Consider the following 24,159-nt stretch of genomic DNA (forward strand, 5'->3'; position numbering starts at 1 on the left):
CCAAGAGAACACTGTACATACTAACAACAAAATTACGTGATGATCAACCTTGATGTCCAATAGACTTGGGATGGAAAATGTCATACAAATGCAGAGAGAGAATTATAGAGACTGAATATTTTCACTTTTTGTTTGTTTTCTTTCTCATGGCTTTTTCCCTTTTGCTCTGATTTTTCTCGAACAACATGACAAATATGGAAATATGTTTAAAAGGATTGAGCTACACACAAGTTACTTCATCTACATCAATTTCTCCATGAAGTCTGAGAGAGATCATTTTTCCATTCTCAGATTCCTCATTGCATTTAGGATTCTAGATTTCTTCTATCACTTAGGATTATACATTTAGAATTTGAAGAAATCTAACCCAGCCCTTTCATTTTACAGATGTAGACTTTAGGTAAGATGATATTTTATATGCATGTCACATATGTCAATTTTTTAAGTGGTGGGAATAAAAATAGAATGAAAGAAAAAAGTGGGTAAGTGACTTACTTAATTTCAATTGGTCCTCTGACTCTAGAGCCAGTGTTCCTTCCTTTTTATTTCATTGTTTCTTCCTTTGCATTTATCTCATGTTTTTCAAAATGATTTATTTTATATTTCTCTTTCTCTTTCTCTGTCTCTGTCTCTGTCACACACACACACACACACACACACACACACACACACAAAGTCTTTCCTAATCCCTCTTCATTCTAGTGCTCTCTATGTTAATTAACACAGTGCTTAATAAGAAACAAATGCTTAATAAATATTTGTTGATTAAAGTCACTTTATCTATCAGTGCTTTAGGCCACTCTACTACTACTATAAAATTCAGTGAAAATGCCAATCTACACAGGAAATTTGCTTCCCTGAGAGCTCCCTAAATCAAAGAAAGCACAAGTCTGATTTCCATCCCTATTCTATTCAGTCTTTATCACTTCTTCTAATTGGAAGCTGACTTAAGTCTCTTCCCACTCCATGCATTCTCCATATATTATTTCAAAGTGATTTGCTCGAAATACAGATTTGACCTTGTCACTTCTCTACTCAATAAAGTTTAATAACTTCCTACTACCTCTAAAATCAAAACAGATCCTAAATCTATTAGCTTTTTAAAGTCTTTTACAATCTAGCCCCAACCAAGCTTCTACAATAGAGCTTCTTCAACTTTTTTCATGACCTTTCTGACTCATGACCTTTTTTTTTTTTTTTTTGCCTGATAAATTTTTATGCAATGCTGGGTACATAAATCAAACATTTACAGAAAACAAATCATAATTTTGTGGCCCACAGTTTAAGAAAAGTTGTTCTACATTACTTTTCTTTTCCTTCATATTATGAGCTAGCCAAACCATCCTTCTTGCTATTACTAAAACATGATACTTCATCTTTTGTGCTTTTTCTCTGGCTATTCCCCATTACCCTCCCCTTTGCCTCTTAAGATCCCTTGTTTTCTTCAAAATCATATCCAAATGCTATTTTTAATATAAAGTCTTTTCTGATTCCCTCTAGCAGTTGGTAACACTGTTCCTCAACTTATCTTACATTTTTTATGTGTGTGTACATACATACATATGTGTTCCTATATGTAAGCTGGGAATACTGTTTATCAGAAAGAATTTAATAAAAGCTTGTGAATTGATACTGCTAAGCCATCTTTGATGTTTAATGTTTGTTCATCAAAAATTCAAATGAAATACTTCTTGAAATCAGTCAATAAATATTTGTTAAGTATTTATAATGTACCAGGTATTATGCTATGAGCTGAAGATACATGGAAAAGCAAAAGACAATCAGTCCTTGACCTTAAGGAACTCACAACTATATACAGGATAATTAGAAATAATCAACTTAGGAAAAGTATTAGAATTAAGAGAAAATGGGAAAGTCTTTTTATAGAAGATAGGATTTTAGATGGGAATTGAGAATAGCCAGGAAAGCCAGAAAGCAAAACCGAGGAAGAAAACCAGGCATAGGGGAACAGTTAATGAAAATATCAGGAGTTGAGAGATGGAGTGCTATGCTTTAGGAACAAAGAATATGCTCAGTTTAAACTTAAAGCATGTTCTTTAAACATGCTGAGTTTAAACTCAGGTTTCTAGACTAAGGGCATCAGGAAGATAGTGCCCAGGAGAGTAGTAGGGAATTAGGAAGGGAGGAGGGTTTGAGAGGAAAAATTATGAGTTCACTTTTGAACATGCTGAGTTTGAACTGTCTACATCAGTAGGTCTCAAACTTTTGTTCTCAGTATCTTCATATTATTAAAAATTAGTGAGGATTTATCCAAAGAGTTTATTATATTATCATTATATAATACATATGATGCAAGTATAGCATATCATATAAATATTATAAATGTTTTCAGATATTTACAATATTAGAAATAAAAACTAATTAGAACTTGTTTAATTTGTTAAAAGGCTTTCAGAAACGCCTAGGACCTGGACTCTGGACCATACTTTGAGAATCACTGATCTCCAGGACACCTAGTTCTAAATGCATAATAATCAGTTTGGAGATGTGAGACTGGGAGGCCAGCAGAGAGGTTACGGTTGGATAAGTAGTTGTGAGAATGAGCATAGAGATGATAATGGAGTCCACTGGAGCAAATAATATCACCAAGAGATTTAGCATGAAGGGAGAATAGAAAAAAAGCCCAGGACAGAGTCCTGTGGGATACTATAGTTAGTAAGCTAGAGATTTAGATAAGATCCAACAAAGGAGATTGAGAGAGAGTGGTCAGATAGATAGAAAAAGAACCAGGAAAGAATGGTTTCCTGAAAATTCAGAGAGGAGATGGTATCATGAGAAAGAGTGTGATTGATAGGCTCCAACAAGGACAAAAAGGGTGAGAATTGAAAAAAGATTATTGGGTTTGGCAATTAAGAGATTACTGATAACTTTGAAATGTGTAGCTTTTGCTTAATAAGGTTGGAAGCCCAACTGAATAGTGTGAGAGGAGAGAAAGGGGAAATACCCATGGTAGTCTCAAAAAGCTTAGCCATAGAAGGCAGGAAAGATAGGGACAGATTTAGCAGGGCTAGATGGGTCAAATGAGGGTCTTTTAAAGACAGGGGACACATGGGCAATAGAGAAGTAGCCAGTGGAGAGGGAAAGATTGAAGAATAAGATGGCTCAGTTTTAAAGTAAAACATGAGGCAAGATTTTTAATTGGTTGAGGTTAGGGGGAACAATGGGGACTTTGAGGGAGATGAAAAGTTTTGGAAGAGCTGCCTTAAGGGGAGTGGGATTGTGAGTTAACTAGGGAGATGCAAATGGGTTGCCTAACACCAGGGAGGACCCAAATGATGTTCTATAACTTAAATTTCTGTTGGACCCAGTCAGGATGGTTGCATGATTTTCTCCACCTATATTTAGAAGCATGAATGTAGGAACAAAGATAGTAATTGACGGTATAATCCAAGACTGAGATTTGGAAGGGTATAATCAGTGACATATTATGAGGGAGACAAACGACTCAAGAGAAGAGGATATCCTAGAATGGAATATGTATGTTCCTGGTTCACCAAGGAGTCAAGAAAAAGGAGGAGAGTATAGTTGGTTTAGGAATAATGGCCTGGCTGACAATTGAGGGGGCAAGGGATTTGAGGTGATGCAATAGTTGAAAAGCAGAGTTTTTGATTTAGTAAAACAGAGAGAAATGCTAATAGATTGTGATCAGATAAGGGAATTTCAGAGATCAAGAAGACGAAGCAGGTGGTACATTTGTGAATGATGGCAATTTCAAGGATCACATACCTTTGAGTGTGGCTGATATGGAGTGGAAGAGTTTTTATGAAAAGCTCATGGAAAAATGTAAGCCGAGTAAGTTAAGTAAATTGAGCAACTGGGAACCTCCTTCAGGAAGCTTTCCCCGTGTTTTCTTCTTTCCTTTCACCTTTTCTTCTTTTAGTCTTTTGATATTTTGCTTGCACCATCGGTATGATATCCTTATTTATTGATGTATTCTAGAGCAGTATATAGTTGTCATTTTTCTCTACTAGACTATATGCTCCAAAAGAGCAGGAAAACGTTTTTTATCTAAGGTTTACAAACTTATTATTGTCTAGTATGGGTTTTGTGTTTGTGTGTATGTGTATGTATAGTAATAGTAGTAGTAATAGTAATTTAATCAATCAATATTTGAGCTGAATTATAACTACAAATTGAATCAATTTTTAAAAATAAGTAAAAAACCCCAAGACAAAACAAAGGCACAGCGAGGTGTCATAATGAATAGCGTAATCCACTCTGAAATCAGGAGTGACTTGAGTTCAAAACCTGACTCAGACAGTTACTGGCTGTGTGAACTTGGGCAAGTTAGTCAATCCCCATTGCCTCAAAAAATAAAACACTTAAACACAAAAGGCTGCAATAATAAGACATCCACCAGGTGGTGCTAATTATCATGCAAGAGAAACAATCCCTAGCCTTATTTGGCTTTGTGTCTACTCATTAGCAACAGGATTAGGGATCTTTATTAATGCAGTTGGCACTTGTGTGTGTGGCCTTCCATGTGCTTACTCAGGAGTACTTTGAGGGTCTGAGCCCAAAGCTCTTGTAGTGGAAATAATGAGAGAAATTAAAGTAATAACACACAAAGCAATAAAGGTCGTTTCCAAAGGCTCTTCTCATTTCCTCAACCTTTTCCAAAACCTGAAGAGTATTAGGGAAAAAAAATTCATAAGAAAGGCTTACAGAGAACAAGGAAGCAATAAAAATTTGGAAGAAATGGGTTTTTAGAGAAAGTTCTGAATCTCTAACCTGTATAGTTTAGAGAAATAATTATGGAAGAGATTATTGAGAAGTTGCACAACTAAGAAATCAACGATATTATAATGATCTGAATTTAAACTGACAAGCAATTTTAGCTCCTTTCTTCTTTCAATAATTTCTTTGTATCCTGAGCACTTAGCACAGTGCCCAGCCCATTTGTTGTTATTCAGTCATGGTCTACTCTTCCTGACCATATTTGGGGTTATTGGGGTTTTGTTGGCAAAAATGCTGGAGTGGTTTGCCATTTCCTTCTCTAGCACACTTTAGAGATGAGGAAACTGAGGCAAACAAAACTGAGTTATTTGCCTGAGTCCACATAATTAGGCTGGATTTGAATTCAGGAAGATGAGTCTTCCTGACTAGATTGGGTACTCAATCCATATCAACACCTAGCTGTCTCTGACAGGCACATACACAGTAAGAAACAGTTAACAAATGCTCATAGATTGAATCTAAGAACAATACAGGTAAATGGTTGGAAAGAACTGGACTTGTCTGGATAGAAGAAAACTACTTTGAGAGAGTGGATAGAAGGATTTGGAAAAGAAATGGTTCAGTAGCATAGTCCTTTTTATTGTCAACTGTCAATTGAAAGATAAATTTAATAAAACAAAAACAGTCATCCATAACAAGAAGTAATGGTTCAAGCAAATTAAATTCACAGAGCACCTCTCCCTTTCCTGGTAGTGAGGAGGCCCCAGAGAGATAATTAAGTCAGGGTTTAAGCTATTTACAATCCTAGAAGAGGGAAGGATTAAGTTCTTTATGCTACAGTCATCAATATTAAAACTTCCAAGGTAAAGTGAATTTTTTTTAATAAGGATTTTCTGTAAGCTGGCTCAACATAACTAAGAATTTTGGCTTTGGACCATCTCTATGCATACATACACACATGAATCCAAACATGCACTTAAACATACTTACAAAAATAGACATTTTACACACATACACACACAAAGTGTCCAAAGTCTTAAGGTACAGTATTCAGTTTTAACTGCACTAAGACTTTTGGGACATGTATATGGAAGACAATGGAGTAGAATAGTTTAGGATGGAGAAAATTATTTGCTTTCTTTTCTTTTTCCATAATTTTGACAACAAACTCATTTTTTAAAAAGTCACATCAGGAACTCTCTATCCTTTGTGAAGATACCTAAAAGTTTCTTGAACCTCAGCATTTTCAGATCCAACATCTTCAATTGGAGGTCAACAGCTAAAAGTTTTAAGGAAAGATCTGTTGAGTACTTTTTGCTCTGGACATCTTATCATACTCAGACCAGGTTTCTCTCCCTTCCCCCATAAGGACACATCTTAGGGTCTAGTTGGTTTCTAAGGCAACCTTTCTTTTTCAGTCCAAAGTGGAGAGCTTTTTGCATAGTAGCTGGGACTGTGACAGAAAACAACTAACCCCAGAGACTGGAACTATCTGTTATTCTTCTGAATCAGAGCTGTTCCCCACCTTGGGTGGGAGGAGAAGGGAAGAGACAGGGACTGGCGTTTGCCTCCAAGAAACTTAAACAAAAGGAATTTAGAGGACTCATTCTGCTTTCTTTCCCAGCCCTTCCTCGACTTTTAAAAAAGCACATCAAAACTCTAGAGATTCCTTTGAAAAGTTTTATAGGGAACATGTAGGCCCTGAGATCATCTAGCTGTAGGACCAACTATCCACAGGGAAGCCTGAAAAGGAAAAAAGACCAAATGGGGTGGGGGCATTTCCCCAATTCTCTGCAAAGACTTATAAGCGTTCTTCTTCCTGTCTGAACATCCGATGGGTAGAGAGGAAGTCAGATTCAGGTTCATTTCTGCCCACGTCATGAGAATGTGATCAGACAGGTTTGTAAACCTTAAAGTAGTATATAAATGCTACATAATAGTAACAACAACAACACTTCTCTTTCCCTCTCTCACTTTTGAGAGTTTCCCCAGGGTTAATGATCCACATTGACCAGCGGAACTCGAACTTACTGGCTAGGAGAGGGGATTATCTTCCAGCCGGTGGTGGAGTTTCCTAAGGGATTCCCAGGCCCGGCCTAAGTTTAGTTTGGTTTTTCTCTTTAGGACCCAAACATGACAAAGTACTAGGCAGGAATTAGGGGCCGGCCTGTTTGAGTGGCCTTGATGACCACTCTTGCCCGGCTGAAACAGGACGGCCTCACTCCTGCTTTGCAAGCTTCCTGGCTGCCTAGCAAGGGGCCCCTCCTTCTGCTTTCCCCCAGTGCAGCCCGGCCCAAACTCTCTCCCCTCCGGTTAGTACCTCCTTCCTCTCTCCGCCCAGGCTAGAGAGGAAGGAAACTAATCGAGCTCAAGCTGTTGTTTTTTTTTTTTTTTTAACTTTAGGGAAGGCACGCTGCCTCCGAAGAGACTGCTATAGGCAGGCGGGAGGATGGACAGGGGCCAGTGAAGAGAAGGAAGGGGGGGAGCAAAGGAGTCCTAAAAAGCAGTTGCCAAGGTTCAAGCCCGAGCCCGCCCGGAGCGCCGGGCCCCTGAAGTTGCACCTGGGCTCCCCGAGCACCATCAAGCGAGGACGACGTAGCGAAGGCTGCAATTGTGCGGAGGAGACAATAAGAAAGCAAAAGCGGGACGGGCGAGGGGAAAAGAGGCCGAGCCGGGAGGCAGGGACAGCAGAGTTGTACCAGTTCTAACGGGACGAGAGGAGTGACCCGCGGGGCACGTACGCATACACACCCCGCCCATAACTTGAGAGCAGTGCCCAGCCAAGCATATCCACTGGCACACGCAACTTCCCCTTCTCTCTGAGCATTCGTACACTCTCTGGCAAGGTTCTCTTCATCTCACACCTAGATTAACTCAAATGTTGGTTGGTTTGTATGCCTCAAGTGTCTCCTTACTCCCAAGTCCTTAAGGTGATTTTCCTAAAGCGCCGGACCACGTGCGACCACGTCAACGTCCCCCTCCCCAACTCAAAACACTCCAGCGCCTCTCTATTACCCCGAGGATCAAATCTAAAATCTTCTGTAGATATTCAAGTTCTTCACAACCAGTATTCTCCCTCGAATCTCCCCTTCCCCCTTCTCCCAATACTCTTATCTCCTCTCTTCTGTTGGGTCCCAGATAAAAAATCCGGTATTCTACTGGAAGCCTTTCCGGATGCCCATTAATGCCCAGTGCCTTCCTCCTGTCGATTATAGCCAATTTATCCTGCATCTTTCTTGTTTGTGTGCGTGTCTCTTCGTTAGAATGTGAGTTCCTTGAAATCTGGGATCGTCCTTTGCTTTTGTCAGCAAACGTGTCAAGTACAGTACTAAACACTGGGGATACAGACTTGAAAAAGACAGTCCCTGCTCTGAAGAAACTCAAGTTTAATAGGGGAGACACCACGTAAACGACCCGGTACAAACTAGCTATATACAGGATAAAACTATAAACAATCAACTGGGCAAAAGCCGTCGCATCCCGATTATATTTAGCACCTAGTCAGGCAAATAGCAGGTGTTTAATAAATGTTTATTGACTCGCGGACTAAGCGCACGCAGCCAAGGCATCCACCCACGCCTCCAGGAGCACTTGGAGCTGCCGCGACAGAGCCCCGCTCAATTGTAGGTTTTACTTGGGAAGAGGTGGGGAAAGAAGGCCTCCCGAAACGTCCCCTCCCCTGCTCCGCCCCTCTATCTGGGCCCCGCCCTCCCCACAAGCTCTAGTTCCTCGCCGCCTCTTCTCTGCCCCCTCCTCCAGAGGAAGCGCCCGGCTCCGGAGTAGTCTCGCCCCTCCCCCGCGGCTCCCTCCTCCTCCCTCCTCTCGGGTACTCGCGGGGCCCCGGCGGCAGAGAGCGGGAACCTCCTCCCGAGCGAGCCTGGCGGCCGCGGCGCTCCCACCCCTCCTGGCCAACCCTCGCCGGCGGCTCCAAGCTGCCCACCCCGTTTTTAAGAAGGGGGGAGGGGAGGGGGTCGCGTCAGGATGAAGGAGCAGCTGCTCGGGAGCATGGCCATGCCGGGCAAGTCCCTGCAGAAGGCTTGCCGGTTGCTTGTGGTTTTCTGCGCCCTGCATCTTCTTGTCACGCTCTTCTACTACTTGTCGGGCCGGGATTTCGACGTCCTGCAGCTCTTCTCCAAGCACCAGCAGAGCCAGGAGGGGCGCAGCTCGGTGCCCATGACCATGACTGAGGTCGCCAGAGAGGCGCTGGCAACCTCAGCGGCGGCAGTTTTGGAGAAGCCGGCCGGAGACCAAGCGCCGCTGCCCGAGGAGGCCACGGAGACTACGGAGACTGGGCCGCCCAGCAAAGTCGAGTTGCTGCCCAGCTGCCCGGACCCCTCGCCGCTGCTGGGTAAGCGCCTCCTCCCCCCACCCTTCCTCCATCGTTCTCCTCAGGACTCGCAGCCTCTCTCTTCTTTCCTCACTGTTAAGACCAGCGGCGAGCCCAAAAAGCTGCAGCCCCAGCTAGAAGGGGCCGTCGGGGGAAAGTCCCGGCGAGGGGCGTGGAGACCGGCGTGGTGGGGAGAGAGGAGGGAGGCTGTTAGTCCGGAGCCCGGGTTCCGCCTGATCTGACCGGCGAGCTCGGCTCGGCGGGGCTGAGACTAGAAGCAAAGGAAGCTCTGCCCCGTTGTCTGGGGGCGGGCGGGGCATGTATATGGAGTGTGTGTGTATGTGCGCGTGATCGGGGCAATGTGCAGATCGCACTGCATTCCGGCTGCGAAGCTCGCCTCTAACCTTGTTTTCTGCCGATCCCTTTTCTTTTCCGTTGGTTCTCCGGTTTTTCTCGCGTGTGTGTGAGAGAAAGAGTGTGCGTGTGTGTGAAAGAGAGAGTGTGGGTGTGTGGGTACGTGTGAGAGAGAGAGACAGACAGAGACAGAGACAGAGAGAGAGACACAGAGAGACAGAGACAGACAGAGACAGAGAGACAGAGAGAGAGAATTTTCCCCACAGAACTCTAATCCTGGCTGCGAAACTCCATTCTATAGTCTGACTGCCCATCCCAGCCCTTTCCTTCCTCCGTTGTCGAGTTTCTCGTGTGTGTGTGTGTGTGTGTGTGTGTGTGTGTGTGTGTGTGTGACAGACAGACATTCAATGAATGTAATAGGGGTACAACTTAAAAACTGGCTGCAAGGCTTCCCTCCAAAGTCCTGTTATGTGCCATCCTTTTCCCTCTTGGTAGGAGTGTGACACAGTGAGAGACAGACAGTGTGCGTGTGTGTGCGGGCGCGTGTGTGCATGTGTGTATGTGTTGGAGGCGAGATTCAGACATAACTGAAATCCTAGCTGCAAGGCTTTCCTCTTAATTCTTGTTTCGACCATCCTCCGTTTTCAAGTTTCGTGTGTATACGTGTGATTATGTGTAGTGGAGGTTGACATTGTGTAGATAGACATCTCCTTCGACTCTGGCTACAAGGTTCCGCGATATAACCCTGTTTTCTTCTCATCAAGTTTCTTTTCCGTCGATTTCTTGAGTTCCTTCTGCTAAGTGTGACATCCCAAGGCTGCTGGTTCAGGGTTTTTTAATTTTTTTCAGTTGATTTTTGGTGTTTTTTTGTTTTTGTTATTGTTTTGCCTACTCTCGAAAATACCAGGGCCCTTCCCCAAGGATAGTAAATCAAGCTATGGGATTGTATTAGTAAAGCACTACCAGTGTAGTAGTAATAGGGACATCTCTCTCTGTCTCTCTCGGTCTCTCTCCCCTCTCCTTTCTGTTTCTTTCCGTCTTCCTCCTCTCTTCTCCCTCTCAGTCTCTGTCTTCTTCTCTCCCTCTCCCTCCCATCTCCTCCTCCTCCTCCTCCTCCTCCTCCTCTTCTTCTTCTTCTTCTTCTTTTTCTTCTTCTTCTTCTTCTTCTTCTTCCTCTTCCTCTTCCTCTTCCTCTTCCTCTTCCTCTTCCTCTTCCTCTCTCTCTCTCTCTCTCTCTCTCTCTCTCTCTCTCTCTCTCTCTCTCTCTCTCTCTTCTCTCATATCTCATATTTCTATTCTAGTGTGTCTTTCTCATCCCCTTCTCCTAGACCTTAAATCTTTTAAGGAGGAAGGGAAAATATCTCAGAGATCTTCAGCTGATTTTTTTTTTTTAAGGGAAATCCAGTAGTCTATGATAGATTGAAGTCTGGATCATCTGGACATTAATGTTTGTGCAGAAATTACTGATAAAGTAGTTGAAATTATTTTGACTTACCTAGACTTTTCATTGATCACCCCTAAGAAAAAGAGTGGTTCAGTAAAGGGGCTTAGCTTGGCTGTGTTTTCTTGCAGTTTTCAGTTTCTCTATCCAAATTTAAAAAAAAAAAAAAAAAGGTTTTTTTTTAATTTTATTTTTTATTTTTTTTAGTGTTTCAGGGGCATCTTATGAGCCACATTCCAAAAGATCTTCCGGAAACTTGTTACTTCATAATCAGGCTTCCAGAAAGCTGTTGCTCAACTTTTTTTTTTTTTTTTTCCTGTAATCACTGTGATACTTTTCTGTGTGTCTAGGGAAGGTCCTGGCCTGATTATTTTACATAGGCAAGTGGTGTATACAAAGTGCTCTAGCCTACTTTGCTTAACGTTCTTGCTTGTGAGTTTGGGCCAGTCACCCTATGGATCTCAATTTCTCTATCATTAGGTTTAGAAATAAAAATATCTCACTGGGATGTTGACAATCTATGGAGAATGTTTCCGTCTACCCTATGGAAATGTCTGCTGTTGTTATGGTAAAGAAAGGTTGTCTTCAGACTTAATTGAAAACTTTAGAACTTAATTATTAGATCTGTCTAAAGCAGATCAAAAAAGCTTAAAGCAGACAAACAAACAAATCCATACAATCAGATACTTCCTTACAATCAGGTACTTCTCTTGAGCCACTGAATTCCAGTTCTCAGGATTTTTGGCAAGTAAAAGAATCTTGAGAATTGAGCAACTTTTATAGGAGGATTGGATGGGGAGGAGAAAAACAGAAGGAAGCCAGGATTTTTGAATGAATAGTATATAACTTTTTTAAAATTCAATTTTGAGTGTTGTATAGAACTACATTGGAAATATTGCCAAAATAATTATTTGGGAACAAGGGAACAGATTGCTGTATAATTTTGATTGAAATTGGAACACTATTGTTAAAATGCTATTTCAGGTAGATTGGTATAGTTAAAAATTTTTTTTTCCTAATAATTTTTTTCTATTACTACATTTCTTGTGATCATTTTTTACTTATTTTATAACTCAAGAGAATTTGGAAACTTAATCACTCTCTGGAAAGATTGTATGCACTACAATGAGTTGTCTTTGTGTGACAGACAAGAACTTGCTCAAAATTTATGCAATTAAATTGTTTCATTTAGGCTCACTCTAAGCATTCTTGAATAAGGGGATGGAAGTATTATATTTCTTTGAGAAGTTTCTAAATTTTATTCATTTGAAGGATTTAATCAAGTTTCATGTGGTTTTAGATGTTTGCCTTTTTGTGTTGTAGGCTAATAAAAATTCTTGTCTTTGTACTAAATGTCATGGATTCATATAGTTGTGAAGTAAGGCAGATGTTGGTTGATACCTTGTGGGGTGGTTTTGAGGTTGGTGGGAGAAACCATCCGTGGGGTTTGTTGTGGCTTTTTTCACTTCTTATAATTCCTTTCCCTGACAAGATAGCCAGTACAATCTTTCTATCATGTCCTGTCTCCCAAAGCCTCAGTCTACTAGTTAATGTCACATTGCTACCCCATTATGTGAGAAACTTGGCCTTTTCTTATTTTTCCCTTTTAAAAAAATTACTGAATCTTTTAAAAATATATTATTGCCATTTTATTTTTAGAACCATCATTTCTCATTTCCCCTCCTCGTGTTCCCTGTCTCCAGTTAAACCCTTCCTTGGAACAAGTTATTTGAGCAAAGACAATTGACTCAGTAACTAAGTCTTACTGAGCATACCAAATTCTATATTACTCAAGATTTATTTAGAACCCTCCTATTCAGAGCATTATACTAGGCTGTAGGGATACAAAAATAGAAATATGGAAGGCTTTCTCTTTGGAGAGTTGACATTCTATCAGGGGAGATAATATTATGCAGGAATAATTGTACACAATTTATACAAGGTAAAAATTGGGTAGTTTGGAGAGCTAAGGAACTAGCAGCATGAGGGAAATTGAAAAAAGTTTCATAGATAAAAGAGGGGAGTATTTGAGCTGAATCTTGAAGGGAGTAAAGGCTTTTCTGAAAGGTAGAGGAAAAGCAATAGAATATTCTAGTTATAGGGGATCACGTGAAGACATGGAGAAGAGATGAGAGTCTGTGCAAGGAACAGCAAGAAGGTCACTTTGCCTATAATTTAAAAAATAGTAAATCTAGAAAAGTAGATTGGGACTGGATTATGAAGGGTCCTAAAAGCTAAAATATATTTTTCCCCTAGGGACAATTGGGCAGAACTGGACTTTTTTGAGTAGGATAGTGACACAGTTAAGATCTGTGATTTAGGAAAACAATTTTGACAGCTGATGGTAAAGACTTTGAGATGGAGAGATTAATTAGAAGACTATTAAAGTAGTGAGAGGATGTGAATAGGGTCAGTCAAACACTGGAGTTTTGTGTAGATAGCAATAAGATCAAGTCAATCAGCAAACATTTATTAAGCACCAACTATTTGACATTTCAAAGTCTTTTCTAATCTAGCCACCTCTTATTTTTTTTTCCTTTTTACTTTACAACAATACCCCCCTTCTCCCCTCACCCAGCTCTTTGATCCAGTAATTTGGAGCTCCTTGCTGTTTGTTTCCTTAACATTTCTATTTTCTGGGCATTTTCTCTGATTGATCCCCTGGCCTGGAATACACTACCTCTTCATAATCCTAATTCCCGGACTTCTTTCTGAGCTCAGTAAAATCTACCTTCTAAAAGAAGCCTTTTGCAATGTCTCTTAATTCTAGTGCCTTCCCTCTGCCTAAATATATCCTGTATATAGTTTATTTGTACATATTTATTTGCATGTTGTCTCCCCACTTCCCTTGTGAACTCTCCTCTAGGGCAGATATTGTCTTTTGCTTTTTTTTGTATCAGTCCCTGGCCCATGTTATTTTCATCATCGTCCAGTCATGACTTATTTGGAATTTTCTTAGTATAGTTACAAGAGTGGTTTGCCATTTCCTTTTTTACAGATGTGGAAACTGAGGCAAAAAGAGATAAGTGAATTGCCCCCAAGGTTACACAGCTACTATCTGAGATCAGATTTGAACTCAGGAAAATGAGTCCATCAGATTCCAGGCCTTCTTCAACACTTGGCTTCTCTAGCACAGAATAGATATTTAATAAATGATTATAAACCTCTGACAAAATTAGAAAGGTGCAATAAAGATAATGAGTTCTGTTTTGGATGTTTTGAGTTTGAATTGCTTATAGAACATCCTGGCCAGAGTTTAGGAGGAAGCTTGGGGCTGGATTTATATTTCTGGGAGTCATCTTTTTTTTTTTAATTAAACTTATTTATTTTATTTATTGAAGCTTTTTATTTTCAAAACATATATAAGGATAAGTTTTCACAATTTCCCTTGCAAAACCTTGTGTTTTAATTTCCCCCACTTTTCTCCACCCCTTCCCCTAGATGGTAAGTAATCCAACATATGTTAAACGTGGTAAAAATATATGCAAATCCAATATAGGCAGCCATATTTATAAAATTTTCTTGCTGCACAAGAAAAATCAGATCAAAAAAAGAAAAAATGAAAAAGAAAATAAAATTCAAGCAAACAACAACAAAAGAAATGAAAATGTTATGTTGTGATCTATCCTCAGTCCCCACAGTCCTCTCTCTGGGTGTAGATGACTCTCTTCATTATGAGATCATTAGAACTGGCCTGAATCTTTTCATTCTTAAAGAGAGCCACGTCTATCAGAATTGGTCATTGTATAATCTTGTTGTTGCTGTGTATAATGATCTCCTGATCCTGCTCATTTCACTTAGTATGAGTTCATGGAAGTCTCTCCAGGCATCTCTGAAATCATCCTGCTGATCATTTCTTATAGAATAATAATATCCCATAACATCCATATCCCATAATTTATTCAGCTATTCTCCAACTGGTGAGCATTCATTCAGTTTCCAGTTTCTTGCCACTACAAAAAGGACTGCCACAAACATTTTTGCACATGTGGGTCCCTTTCTCTCCTTTAAGATCTCTTTGGGATATAAGCCCAATAGAAACATTGTTGGGTCAAAGGGGATGCACAGTTTGATAACTTTTTGAGCATAGTTCCAAATTGCTCTGGGAGTCATCTTTGGAGAAATGTTTACAGCTATTGAGGTCTTAAAAACACTTGGCTTCCCTAGCACACAATAGACATTTAATAAATTATTATAAACCTCTGACTAAATTGGAAGGGTACAGTGAAAATAATGGGTTTTGTTTTTGACATTTTGAGTTTGAATTGCTTATAGGACACTCTGGCCAGAGCCTGGGAGGCAGTCTGGGACTGGATTTATATATCTGGGCATCATCCTTGGAGAGATGTTTACAGCCATGGGGTTGACAAAGTTTTGATGAGAGAGAACAGAGAAAAGAAAACCAGAAGAAATCCCTTGTAGAGGTCTACTCCAGCAAAAGAAACTGAGAAAACAGAAAAAAATCCGCTAAAACAGGTGCCTGGTGGAGAACTGAGAGAGAACAATAATGTTAAAATTTAGAAAGAAGAGAATGGTCTTTTTTGCTGCAAAGAGGTCAAGGATGAAGATTGAGGAAAAACCTTTGGATTTGTCAATTTAGTTTGGGTGAAAGTAGCTTCATTTGAGTGATTAGTCAGAAATCAGATGGCAAAAAGTTGAGAGGGAAATGATGGAGGGCTTTGAGTTTAGATGAAGGGATGTTAGAGTACCAGCAAATTAAGTTGAAACAGACAATTCTGATATGGCTTCATTTTGTTGTAGTAATTCAAGTCTGTGGGCTTCTACCAATGCTCGGTGGAATATTTCTGACCTTGATCAGATGCAAAAGATTAAACTGGTTTTACCACCTTTGATAATCCGTCAACTGAGTGCTAGATTTTCTACCGTGTGTGTGCCATCTTTAGATTGTTTTTAACTCTGGTTTTTAAGAATTGTTGCTAGCTACTTCAACAAAACAGGTAAAAACTTGTAGCTCTTAAAAGTATACTTCAGGAGACGGTGCTTACAAAAATGAATGTTGAAACCTATATTTCCGGGTATTTAGAAAAATAAAATGCTTTTTAAAAAAAGTATACTGTGAGATATATTAGGGCAGCTGCTGGCTTGCAGAAGATTGAAAGGATCGTTCAAGCTTACAATGAAACAAAATCATTTCTCTGAAGCACAGAGGAACGTTCTTATCAAAAAGGAAAAACAATTCTAAGAACTGACAAACTATTTCTGTGAAACAGCCTAATTAATTCTCAGGAAATAAGCAGAGACTATTCGAGGGACCTGGCAGCAGAAGGAATTATTGGCTCCTCTAATATGTTTCTTTAAGTTGGAGAAGTTGTTTTAAAAAAACAGCTATGATCATTGTTTTGAAGAAAAACAACAGACTTTATTATGGACAAGTCCTATTAAAATTGGAATACTGAAGATTGGGGAGAGAGGGGATAGTATTTTTTACAAAAGAAACTTTTATTCAAGATTATCCTAAAGGCATTGTGAGTTCATTTGACCCTTTAAAATTTAGGCATTGCCCAGGGTCACACAGCTAGAGTCTGAGATCAAATTTGAACTCAGGTCCTCCTGACTTCAGGATTGGGGCTCTATCCACTGCAACACCATTATACTTTTAAAGAAAATTATTCCTCCTACAAATGTTTGTGGGGATGATGAATTCTGGTAAATTTTATTGGTTAGTCATATCTGACCCTTTTTGACCTCTTTTGGGGTTTTGTTGGCAAAGATACTAGAGTGCCTTACCATGCCCTTCTGCAGTGGATCCATTTTGTCAAGCACTGTCAAAAGTTAAATGACTTGTCTAGAGTCACTAGGAAGTATCTGAGGCTGAATTGAATCTCAGCTGCAGTGTTCTATCCATGGAGCTACCAGCTGTTTCTTGATAAATAATATTGATATTTTGAGAAGCATAATCTGGTGTTACCAAAATCCTGAAATGGAGATGCAATACTATGACATATGCCACAAAAGATTAAGAAATTTAGATAAATCTGCTTTATTGGATTGGGAGGAAGCTGTTATTAAGGTTAAAATTTGAGAAATGACTAAAGGTATGCTTAATATTCCATGTAATAACTATGGGTTTCATGATGAAGAATGTGAATTTAAGTGTAAAATTGCATAACAGTTGTGATTGTAGCAAAAGGATATAATATTACATGATACATAGTGCATCGATAAATTCAGTTCTTTTCCTTTGTCATTCACATCACTGTCTTTAATGAAATTATAGCTGTCGATCTATATCCCTGGATTGAAATTGTGTGGATATCTGGCCCTCGCTCTCTTAAACACACAAAAAGCCCAAATTAATAGAACAAACTTGATGGTACTATTTAATCATTACCTCACTGCTGCTAAAATTATTTGTGGGTGGATTTATTTTAATTGTTTAGTCTGAACCTGTGGTTTTGTGGGGGTAGGGACTCTCCCATTGAGAACTCTCTTAACTAATGCATGTCATAGTCTTCAGTATTTCAGAGACTTTTATATTTAGTTGAAGCACTGAGATTCACTTAGGTCACGCTGATAGTAGTATGTCTTAAATAAAATTGGATCCCCAGGTCTTGCTGATTCAAAGACCATCACTCTATCTATTAGGACAGTTTATTTTTTCAATTTCTATGTACTTATATAATTAAAAAAACCAACTGATTAGTAGGAATAAGTGAGTTTCTCAAAACATGTTAAATAAAACAAGTATAGTGTGACAACTAAATTGCAAAACTAAATATTTAACACCAATTAAGTGAGAATCATCCACATTAATGTAACACTACTTTAAGTGGGATTGGTCTGCTATGGTAGATTTTGGGTGTGTGTGTGTGTGTGTGTGTGTGTGTGTGTGTGTGTGTGTGTATCCTTTCTAAGGGAAACTCAATGTATACAGCTAAGAAACTAGACATTCTTGAAAGTTATTTATTTTGAACAATATACCCTTCTTTGGGTGAAAAGGTGCCCTTGAACCAAGAGTCAGCAAACTAAGCCCTTCAGCCTGTTCTTTTTATTTTTTTTTCTTTCTATGCCAGCAAGATAAGAATGACTTATACATTTTTAAATAGTTATCACTGTTCTTAGTTGCTGACCAAAAAATGTGTGATATAATTTGCCTCAGGATACTAGTAACATAATTGTAATTCTGCTAAAGAATTGACTTCACTTTTTTTTGTTTTTGTTTTTTTAATCTGATGTGATACTATGTGGATTAAATAGCCAGGCTATAGGCATTCTTTATTTTTAAGTATCTGAACCCAGAGTATTCAAAAATGCATAAGATCTGGCAGGTCTGTGGGACAAAACCTTTTTTCAAAGGTCCCCTGTGCAAGACTTGGTTTCAGATGATGGAAAAGCATTCATTTCTTTGTGGAGTCTTGCACTCACTGGTGGCAGATGGAACACAAATTGCAAGAATCTTCTTTCAGACCTTATCCTCCCCTTCCTTATCATTCCATCACCAGTTTATAATCTGAACAATGAGTAGACACCGATCTTCTTTCAGGACTTTTTGTCCTTACTAATGGTAGGCACAAAGAGTCAGCCATATGATACAAATTTATGGAGGCCAACAAGCTCTATAGGCAGATGGTTTCAATACTGAAGATTTGTATATTTGAATGTTTCCTTTGCTCAAAGCTGTGTGGTTGATAGAAAGATGTATAAGCTAAAATCCCTGGAGCTCAAAGGAGTTTTTATGCATTTACAGAGCATTTAATTTTTTAAAAAGTAAGTTCTATTCATACTTTTTATTTAAATCCAAAAGTAATTTTGGACATGCTCCATCCTTCATTCCCTTCAAGTTTTCTATAAAGTGAGATGATTGGATTAGATCATCTTTAAAGTTCCTTTCTCCCACTCTAAATCTGTAATCCTGTGAGCCTCTCAGCATTGGAGGAAGGACAGCAAATGATGTCTGATATAACCCCTCTATTTTGTTTTATGGATGAAGTGGTCCAGAGAGTTTTAAATGATAAGGTAATTGCTAAGCTATATTCCTCATTTCATAGGTTGAAGAAACTCAGGTTAAGAGATTAAATGGTTTGCTCAAGGTCTTTGTTCTTATCCCATGCTGCTAATAGATGTCAGAAGCAACATTTGAGAGCCGGTCTTTCAAACTCCAAGGTGTGACCTTGTGTCCACCAAGCTGCATACCAGACTGCAAAGCCTCCATGCTTCCTTCATTGTTGTTATGTTGTATGTGTTTGAAATTAATCATTTCCACTTGAATTGTCTCAAGCAGATTCTGAAGGTTACCTGGCAAGATAAGGTACTAGAGATACATCCTCTCCAGAGCTGAACTGGCCAGAGCATTCAACCCTTATTTGTAGAACAGAGCCACAGTGGGCTAGCCACATAGTTTGAATGCCAAATGTACTCATACCTAAAAGACTAGTTTATGAAGAATTCACACATGATAACCTCTCCCATGGAGATCAGAAAAAGCAGTATAAAAGATACTCTGAAGGTATCTCTGAAGAACTTTAATAATGATTGAGACATAGGAAACATTGGCACAGGACTGTCTAGTGTGGTGTTCCCTGTGTCAAAAAAGATGTTGTATTCCATGAGCAGAGCAGAATTGTAGAAACATAAAGAACAGGTGAGTTAGGAAAATCCAGAGCTATTTCCGTTCTAAATAGTCTAATGGGCCACTTGTGCCTGACCTTGGTTGTATCTTTTGAACTTGTATTGGACTGATCAACCACAACCAAACACCCATATATACCCTAATTCTAACATCTAACATCCAAATGAACAACAGACCATAAACAATTAGATTACATATGAAATCAATATAATCAAGGCAGTCTATTCAAATCACTATAAGAGCAGTTGTTCCCTTTTCAAAGATAGCCAGTGATATCATCTTGATATATGTGTGAATTGAATTTAGAAAGTAGACAACGTTGACAGTTTCACACTTTTCCTGTGCCATTGAAGTCCAGACCAAACTCAAGTCTAGGAGACCTCAATGGATGATCTTGGCTTCTTGGATGTTTGACCAAGCTCTAAGCGCTGCTTATATTGTTCTTAAACACCTATTCCACCAGGAGAATTCCTTACAAGCTTGGGCGGACACCCCCCTAATTCACTGATGGGTTTGAGACTGTCGGTTACCCTCAACCTGGTTTAGCCCGTCTGCTGAGATAGTTTTACTGGGGTGTGGCCATCATACATGCCATAGTTTCTTGGAGACACAGGTAAGAATTGGGGGACAGGTAGACACCAAAAGTGTTTAAGGTTTTTGAGTTTTCTTCTTCCTGAAATCTTTGGTAATTTTAGTCTTCTCCCTTCCCTTCCTTATTTTCCCCTTTTGCTTACTTTCTGACTCCTATCTCTCTCTGCAAGGATTTAATTTAGGGCTTGATCTCAGCCTCCTCTCATTAGTCCACCCACTTAAGACTTTGAAGAGATCAGAATTGCTATTCTGGAAGCAATGCTCTTTCCCTCAAGCATAGGTGGGGTATCCCATAGCTGTCAAATACACAGTGACCTGTCCAGGTGCCTTGACTTGTTCCCTCTTCTTAGGCCCCACCCTAATAGTTCAGACAGAGCTATAGGTATGGGACCCTTCTGGGGCTCCTGAAGGACCGAGGTCTCCACAGCCCTGAAAAGAGGTGGGTCAGTCTTGATGCTAGTGGGAGGGTGGAAAGGGGGGGTCATGGGGGAGGGTGCTGAATGAGTTCAGAACCAGTGAGAGTTAGTTCAGGACCAGTGAGAGTTATTTCTTGGATTTTATTTGGTTTTGTTTTTTACTTTTTTTTGGGCGCCCTAGGCCATGGAAACAGCTGAAGTTGCTTTATCTTGAAGTGCATAATTTCTGATTTAGAGAGGTATAAGAGGTCATGAGGTTCAGAGAAATTACAGTCCTTAATCTTGTTGCTTACACTACCATGACAAGTTATTTCCTGTCTGTTGACAAAAGTATTAATTTTGTTGTGATGTCATTTGATACTTGCATGTTTTGTGATAATCTATAGGCTGTTAGCCTTTAATTTCTTAAATTTCTAATTTCAGACACTTAGTAGCTATGTGACCCTGGTCAAGTCATTTCACTTTGCTCAGTTTGCTAATTGTCACTAATGTGGACTGGGGAAGGAAATGGCAAATCACTCCAGTATCTTTGCTGAGAAAGTCATCAAAACTGAAGTGAACACACACACACACACACACACACACACACTCACACACACACACACACGCTCTAATTTCTTAGATTTGATTTAAGTTTCCCAGCCTTTTTTTTGCTAATTATTTAGTGTCTATCTTCATTGATCATTGAATATTGAGGCATAAGAAAACTTTGTGTCTTGGATTTTATAAGAAATTGTTATTAATTGCCGTTTGCTATCCTTTGAAATAAATGTTAGTACATAAGCTGAAATTGTATTTCTAGTGGTCTTTCTGCTTTTGTTAATTATGAGTACTGTTAGGCAAGGTGACCTGTGATATGCTGTTTTACATTGCCTTTGGGTACATGATGAAACCATCTCATTACTCACCTCTCTGGAGATAATCTATGAGCTGTCCTTTGTTTAACTACAATTTCCTTATGTCTTCTGATTTTATTTATAGCAGGAATGTTAATGTAGCTGTGGCTCAGTTCCTATAAGTAACATACTTACTCTTGGTTGGTAAAAGGGCTCACATTTAAAGTAGAAAAAAGTGAAATCTGTTTAAAGAGCCATGAACATCCACTGTCTCACTACCTTCTCTGCACAAAAAAAGGGGGGCTCTATAAGTTTGAAGTCTTTTTATTATGTTATTATTTTGATTTTTAATATTTAAAAATTTTTTGAATTTCAAATTCTTTCCTACTCATTAAGAAGGCAAGCAATCTGATATCAATTATACATGTGAGGTCATGCAAAACATCTCCATATTAGTCATGTTACCAAAAAAAAGCAAGAAACATAAAGTTAAAAAAGATATGCTTCATCTACACTCAAGGTCCATCAGTTCTTTCTTGGAGGTGGATAGCTTTTTTCAGTATGAATCCTTTGCAATTGTCTTAGATCGTTGTATTGATTAGAATGTCTTTTAACAATTGTTCATTGTTACAGTATTGCTCTTTGTATAGTGTTCTGGTTCTGCTCACTTCACTTTGCATCAGTTCATATAAGTTTTCCCAGGTTTTTCCTGAAAGCTTTTTCATCATTTCTTAAAGAACAATAATATTACATTACATTCATATAACACGACTTGTTCAACTGTTTCCTCAATCCCTCAATTGATGGGCATCCCCTCAATTTCCAATTTTTTGCCACTACAAGAAGAGCTGTTATAAATATTTTTGCATATATAGATCCTTTTCCCTTTTTTATTATCTCTTTGGGATTGCTGGGTCAAATGGTACATATAATTTTATGTTCCTTTGGGCATAGTTCCAAATCATTGTCCAGAAGGGCTGGACCAGTTCATAACTCTACCAATACTGCATCAGTGTCCCTATATTTCCACATCAGTGGAGGATTTTGTTTTGTTTTGTTTTCATGTTTGACAGATCACTGTGACCAACCTGCCCAGGCTAGATAACTCTCTCTGTACTTGAGCTTATTCTTTGACCTGCAGTTTCATTACATTGATAAGACCACTTCTAAAACCTTTCTAGCTTAGTGAAACAAGAAAAAGCTTGTGTCTCCTCAAGCATGTAGTCCTTTCAGACATCTGGATCATCTTGTTTACCATGATAAGACATCCATGAAGGATTAAATTAGGCTTATTACTGTTGCTCTCAAATGTGTGCATGCCTCTGGACCTAAAATTGTTTGGAACTGTCACAAGTCAGTTTGAAATTTTCCCCTGACAGATTTGGGGGTATAGAAGATCCACAGTCTCTGCTACTTGTGGAAATTTTCCTTGTTAATTTAGGTGAGAACTTGCCTTATTTTGGGAATTGAAAATTAAGTGGAAAAAGCAACAGATTGAGAAACTTGAGAAACATGGATGGACTTCTCAATAGGCATATGATGTTATGCTAGGCATCTAACCCTCATGATCTTTAGTTTTCTCATGTGTAAGATAAATTTGATAATCTCTGCCTTGCCATTACCTCAGAGAGTTTTTGTGGTAGTCATATGAAAAGGTATATAGTGGTTTATAAATGCTAAAAACATGCTTTGCAAATGCCATTAGACAGAGTTAAAGTGAAGCCTTTTTTCTCCTTGTAATTTTTATAATGTTCATTGGTTTATTGGTTTCTAAATATTTGCCCCATTAAAATATGAGGTCTTTGAAAACAAAGATTGCTCTGCATTTGGATTCTAGCTCTGCCACTAATTAACTATGTGACTTTGGGCAAGTCCTTCTCCTTTTCTGTGAAGTGAGGAGATTGGCCTAGATGGTCTCTTATGTCTATTTCTGCTTTAAATCTTTGATTCTCTGAACTTCATAAACCTGAGATTATCAGTCAATATGCTGAATTCTTATGTAGGGAAAGAGGGGAAAGGGAAAAAGCATGTATGGTGCCATCACTGTGTTAAAGCCCTTTACAAATATTATCTCATTTAATTCTCTCAACAAGCCTGTAAAGTGGGTACTGTTATATTTATTCCCCCTTTTACTGGTAAAGAAACTGAAATTAATTTAAATGACTTGCACTCCAGATCACCCAGTATCTGAGATTATATTTGAACTCGGGTCTTTCTTACTCCAGGCCTAGTGCTCTATCCATAGCATCATCTAGTCTTAGGTAGGTCCTGTTAAGTTTATTCTGCAGGGATAAAGAGAACATTCCTAGAATGCTCTTCCTCCTCATTTGTAAGTCCCATTTAAATCTTATAATCCACAAGAAGCCTTTTACAATCCCCCTTGATACTAGTTCCTTTAATTGTGAATGTTTTTGTTGTTCTGTCATGTCTAACTCTTTGATTTGGGGTTTTCTTGGCAAAGATGCTGAAGTAATTTGCCATTTCCTTTTCCAGCTCATTTTGCAGATGAGGAAACTGAGGTACACAGGGTCCAAGTGACTTGACTAGGGACATACAGCTAGTAGTCAGATCAGACTTGAACTCAGGAAGATGAGTCTTCTGACTCAATGCCTGGCCTCTATTCACTACAGCTCCTTAACTGTGATCACATATGTAGTTGTCACACATTGTCATCTCCTACATTACATTCTGTGGTACTTGAGGCCCTGAATTATTTTTGCCTTTCTTTGTATCCCTAGCACTTAACATAGCTTCTGGCACACGATAGGCACAAATGCCTGTTGACTTGCTTTGCCTGTCATAAGTAGGTGACCAGTTGATATTAAAGCATATAATAAAAATCTAAAGTACATATACAGAAGGATTGATCTAGTCTCAAAGCTATTCTGCCTTTATCCAAACTCAAA

At 39.1% G+C, this 24,159-nt stretch overlaps 1 protein-coding gene across 1 annotated transcript in view; it reads left to right on the plus strand.

Moving 5' to 3' along the window:
* The first annotated feature begins 5,326 nt into the window (after positions 1-5,326).
* B4GALT1 (beta-1,4-galactosyltransferase 1) overlaps positions 5,327-24,159 on the plus strand; it is a 78,443-nt gene continuing 59,610 nt past the window's right edge. The window contains exon 1 of the mRNA XM_051997395.1: positions 5,327-9,046. Within this exon, the coding sequence (XP_051853355.1) occupies positions 8,680-9,046 (367 nt within the window). The 5' untranslated portion in view covers positions 5,327-8,679. The remainder of the gene's footprint in view (positions 9,047-24,159) is intronic.

The sequence above is a fragment of the Antechinus flavipes genome, chromosome 1 (assembly GCF_016432865.1).
Source record: "Antechinus flavipes isolate AdamAnt ecotype Samford, QLD, Australia chromosome 1, AdamAnt_v2, whole genome shotgun sequence".
NCBI lineage: Eukaryota > Metazoa > Chordata > Mammalia > Dasyuromorphia > Dasyuridae > Antechinus > Antechinus flavipes.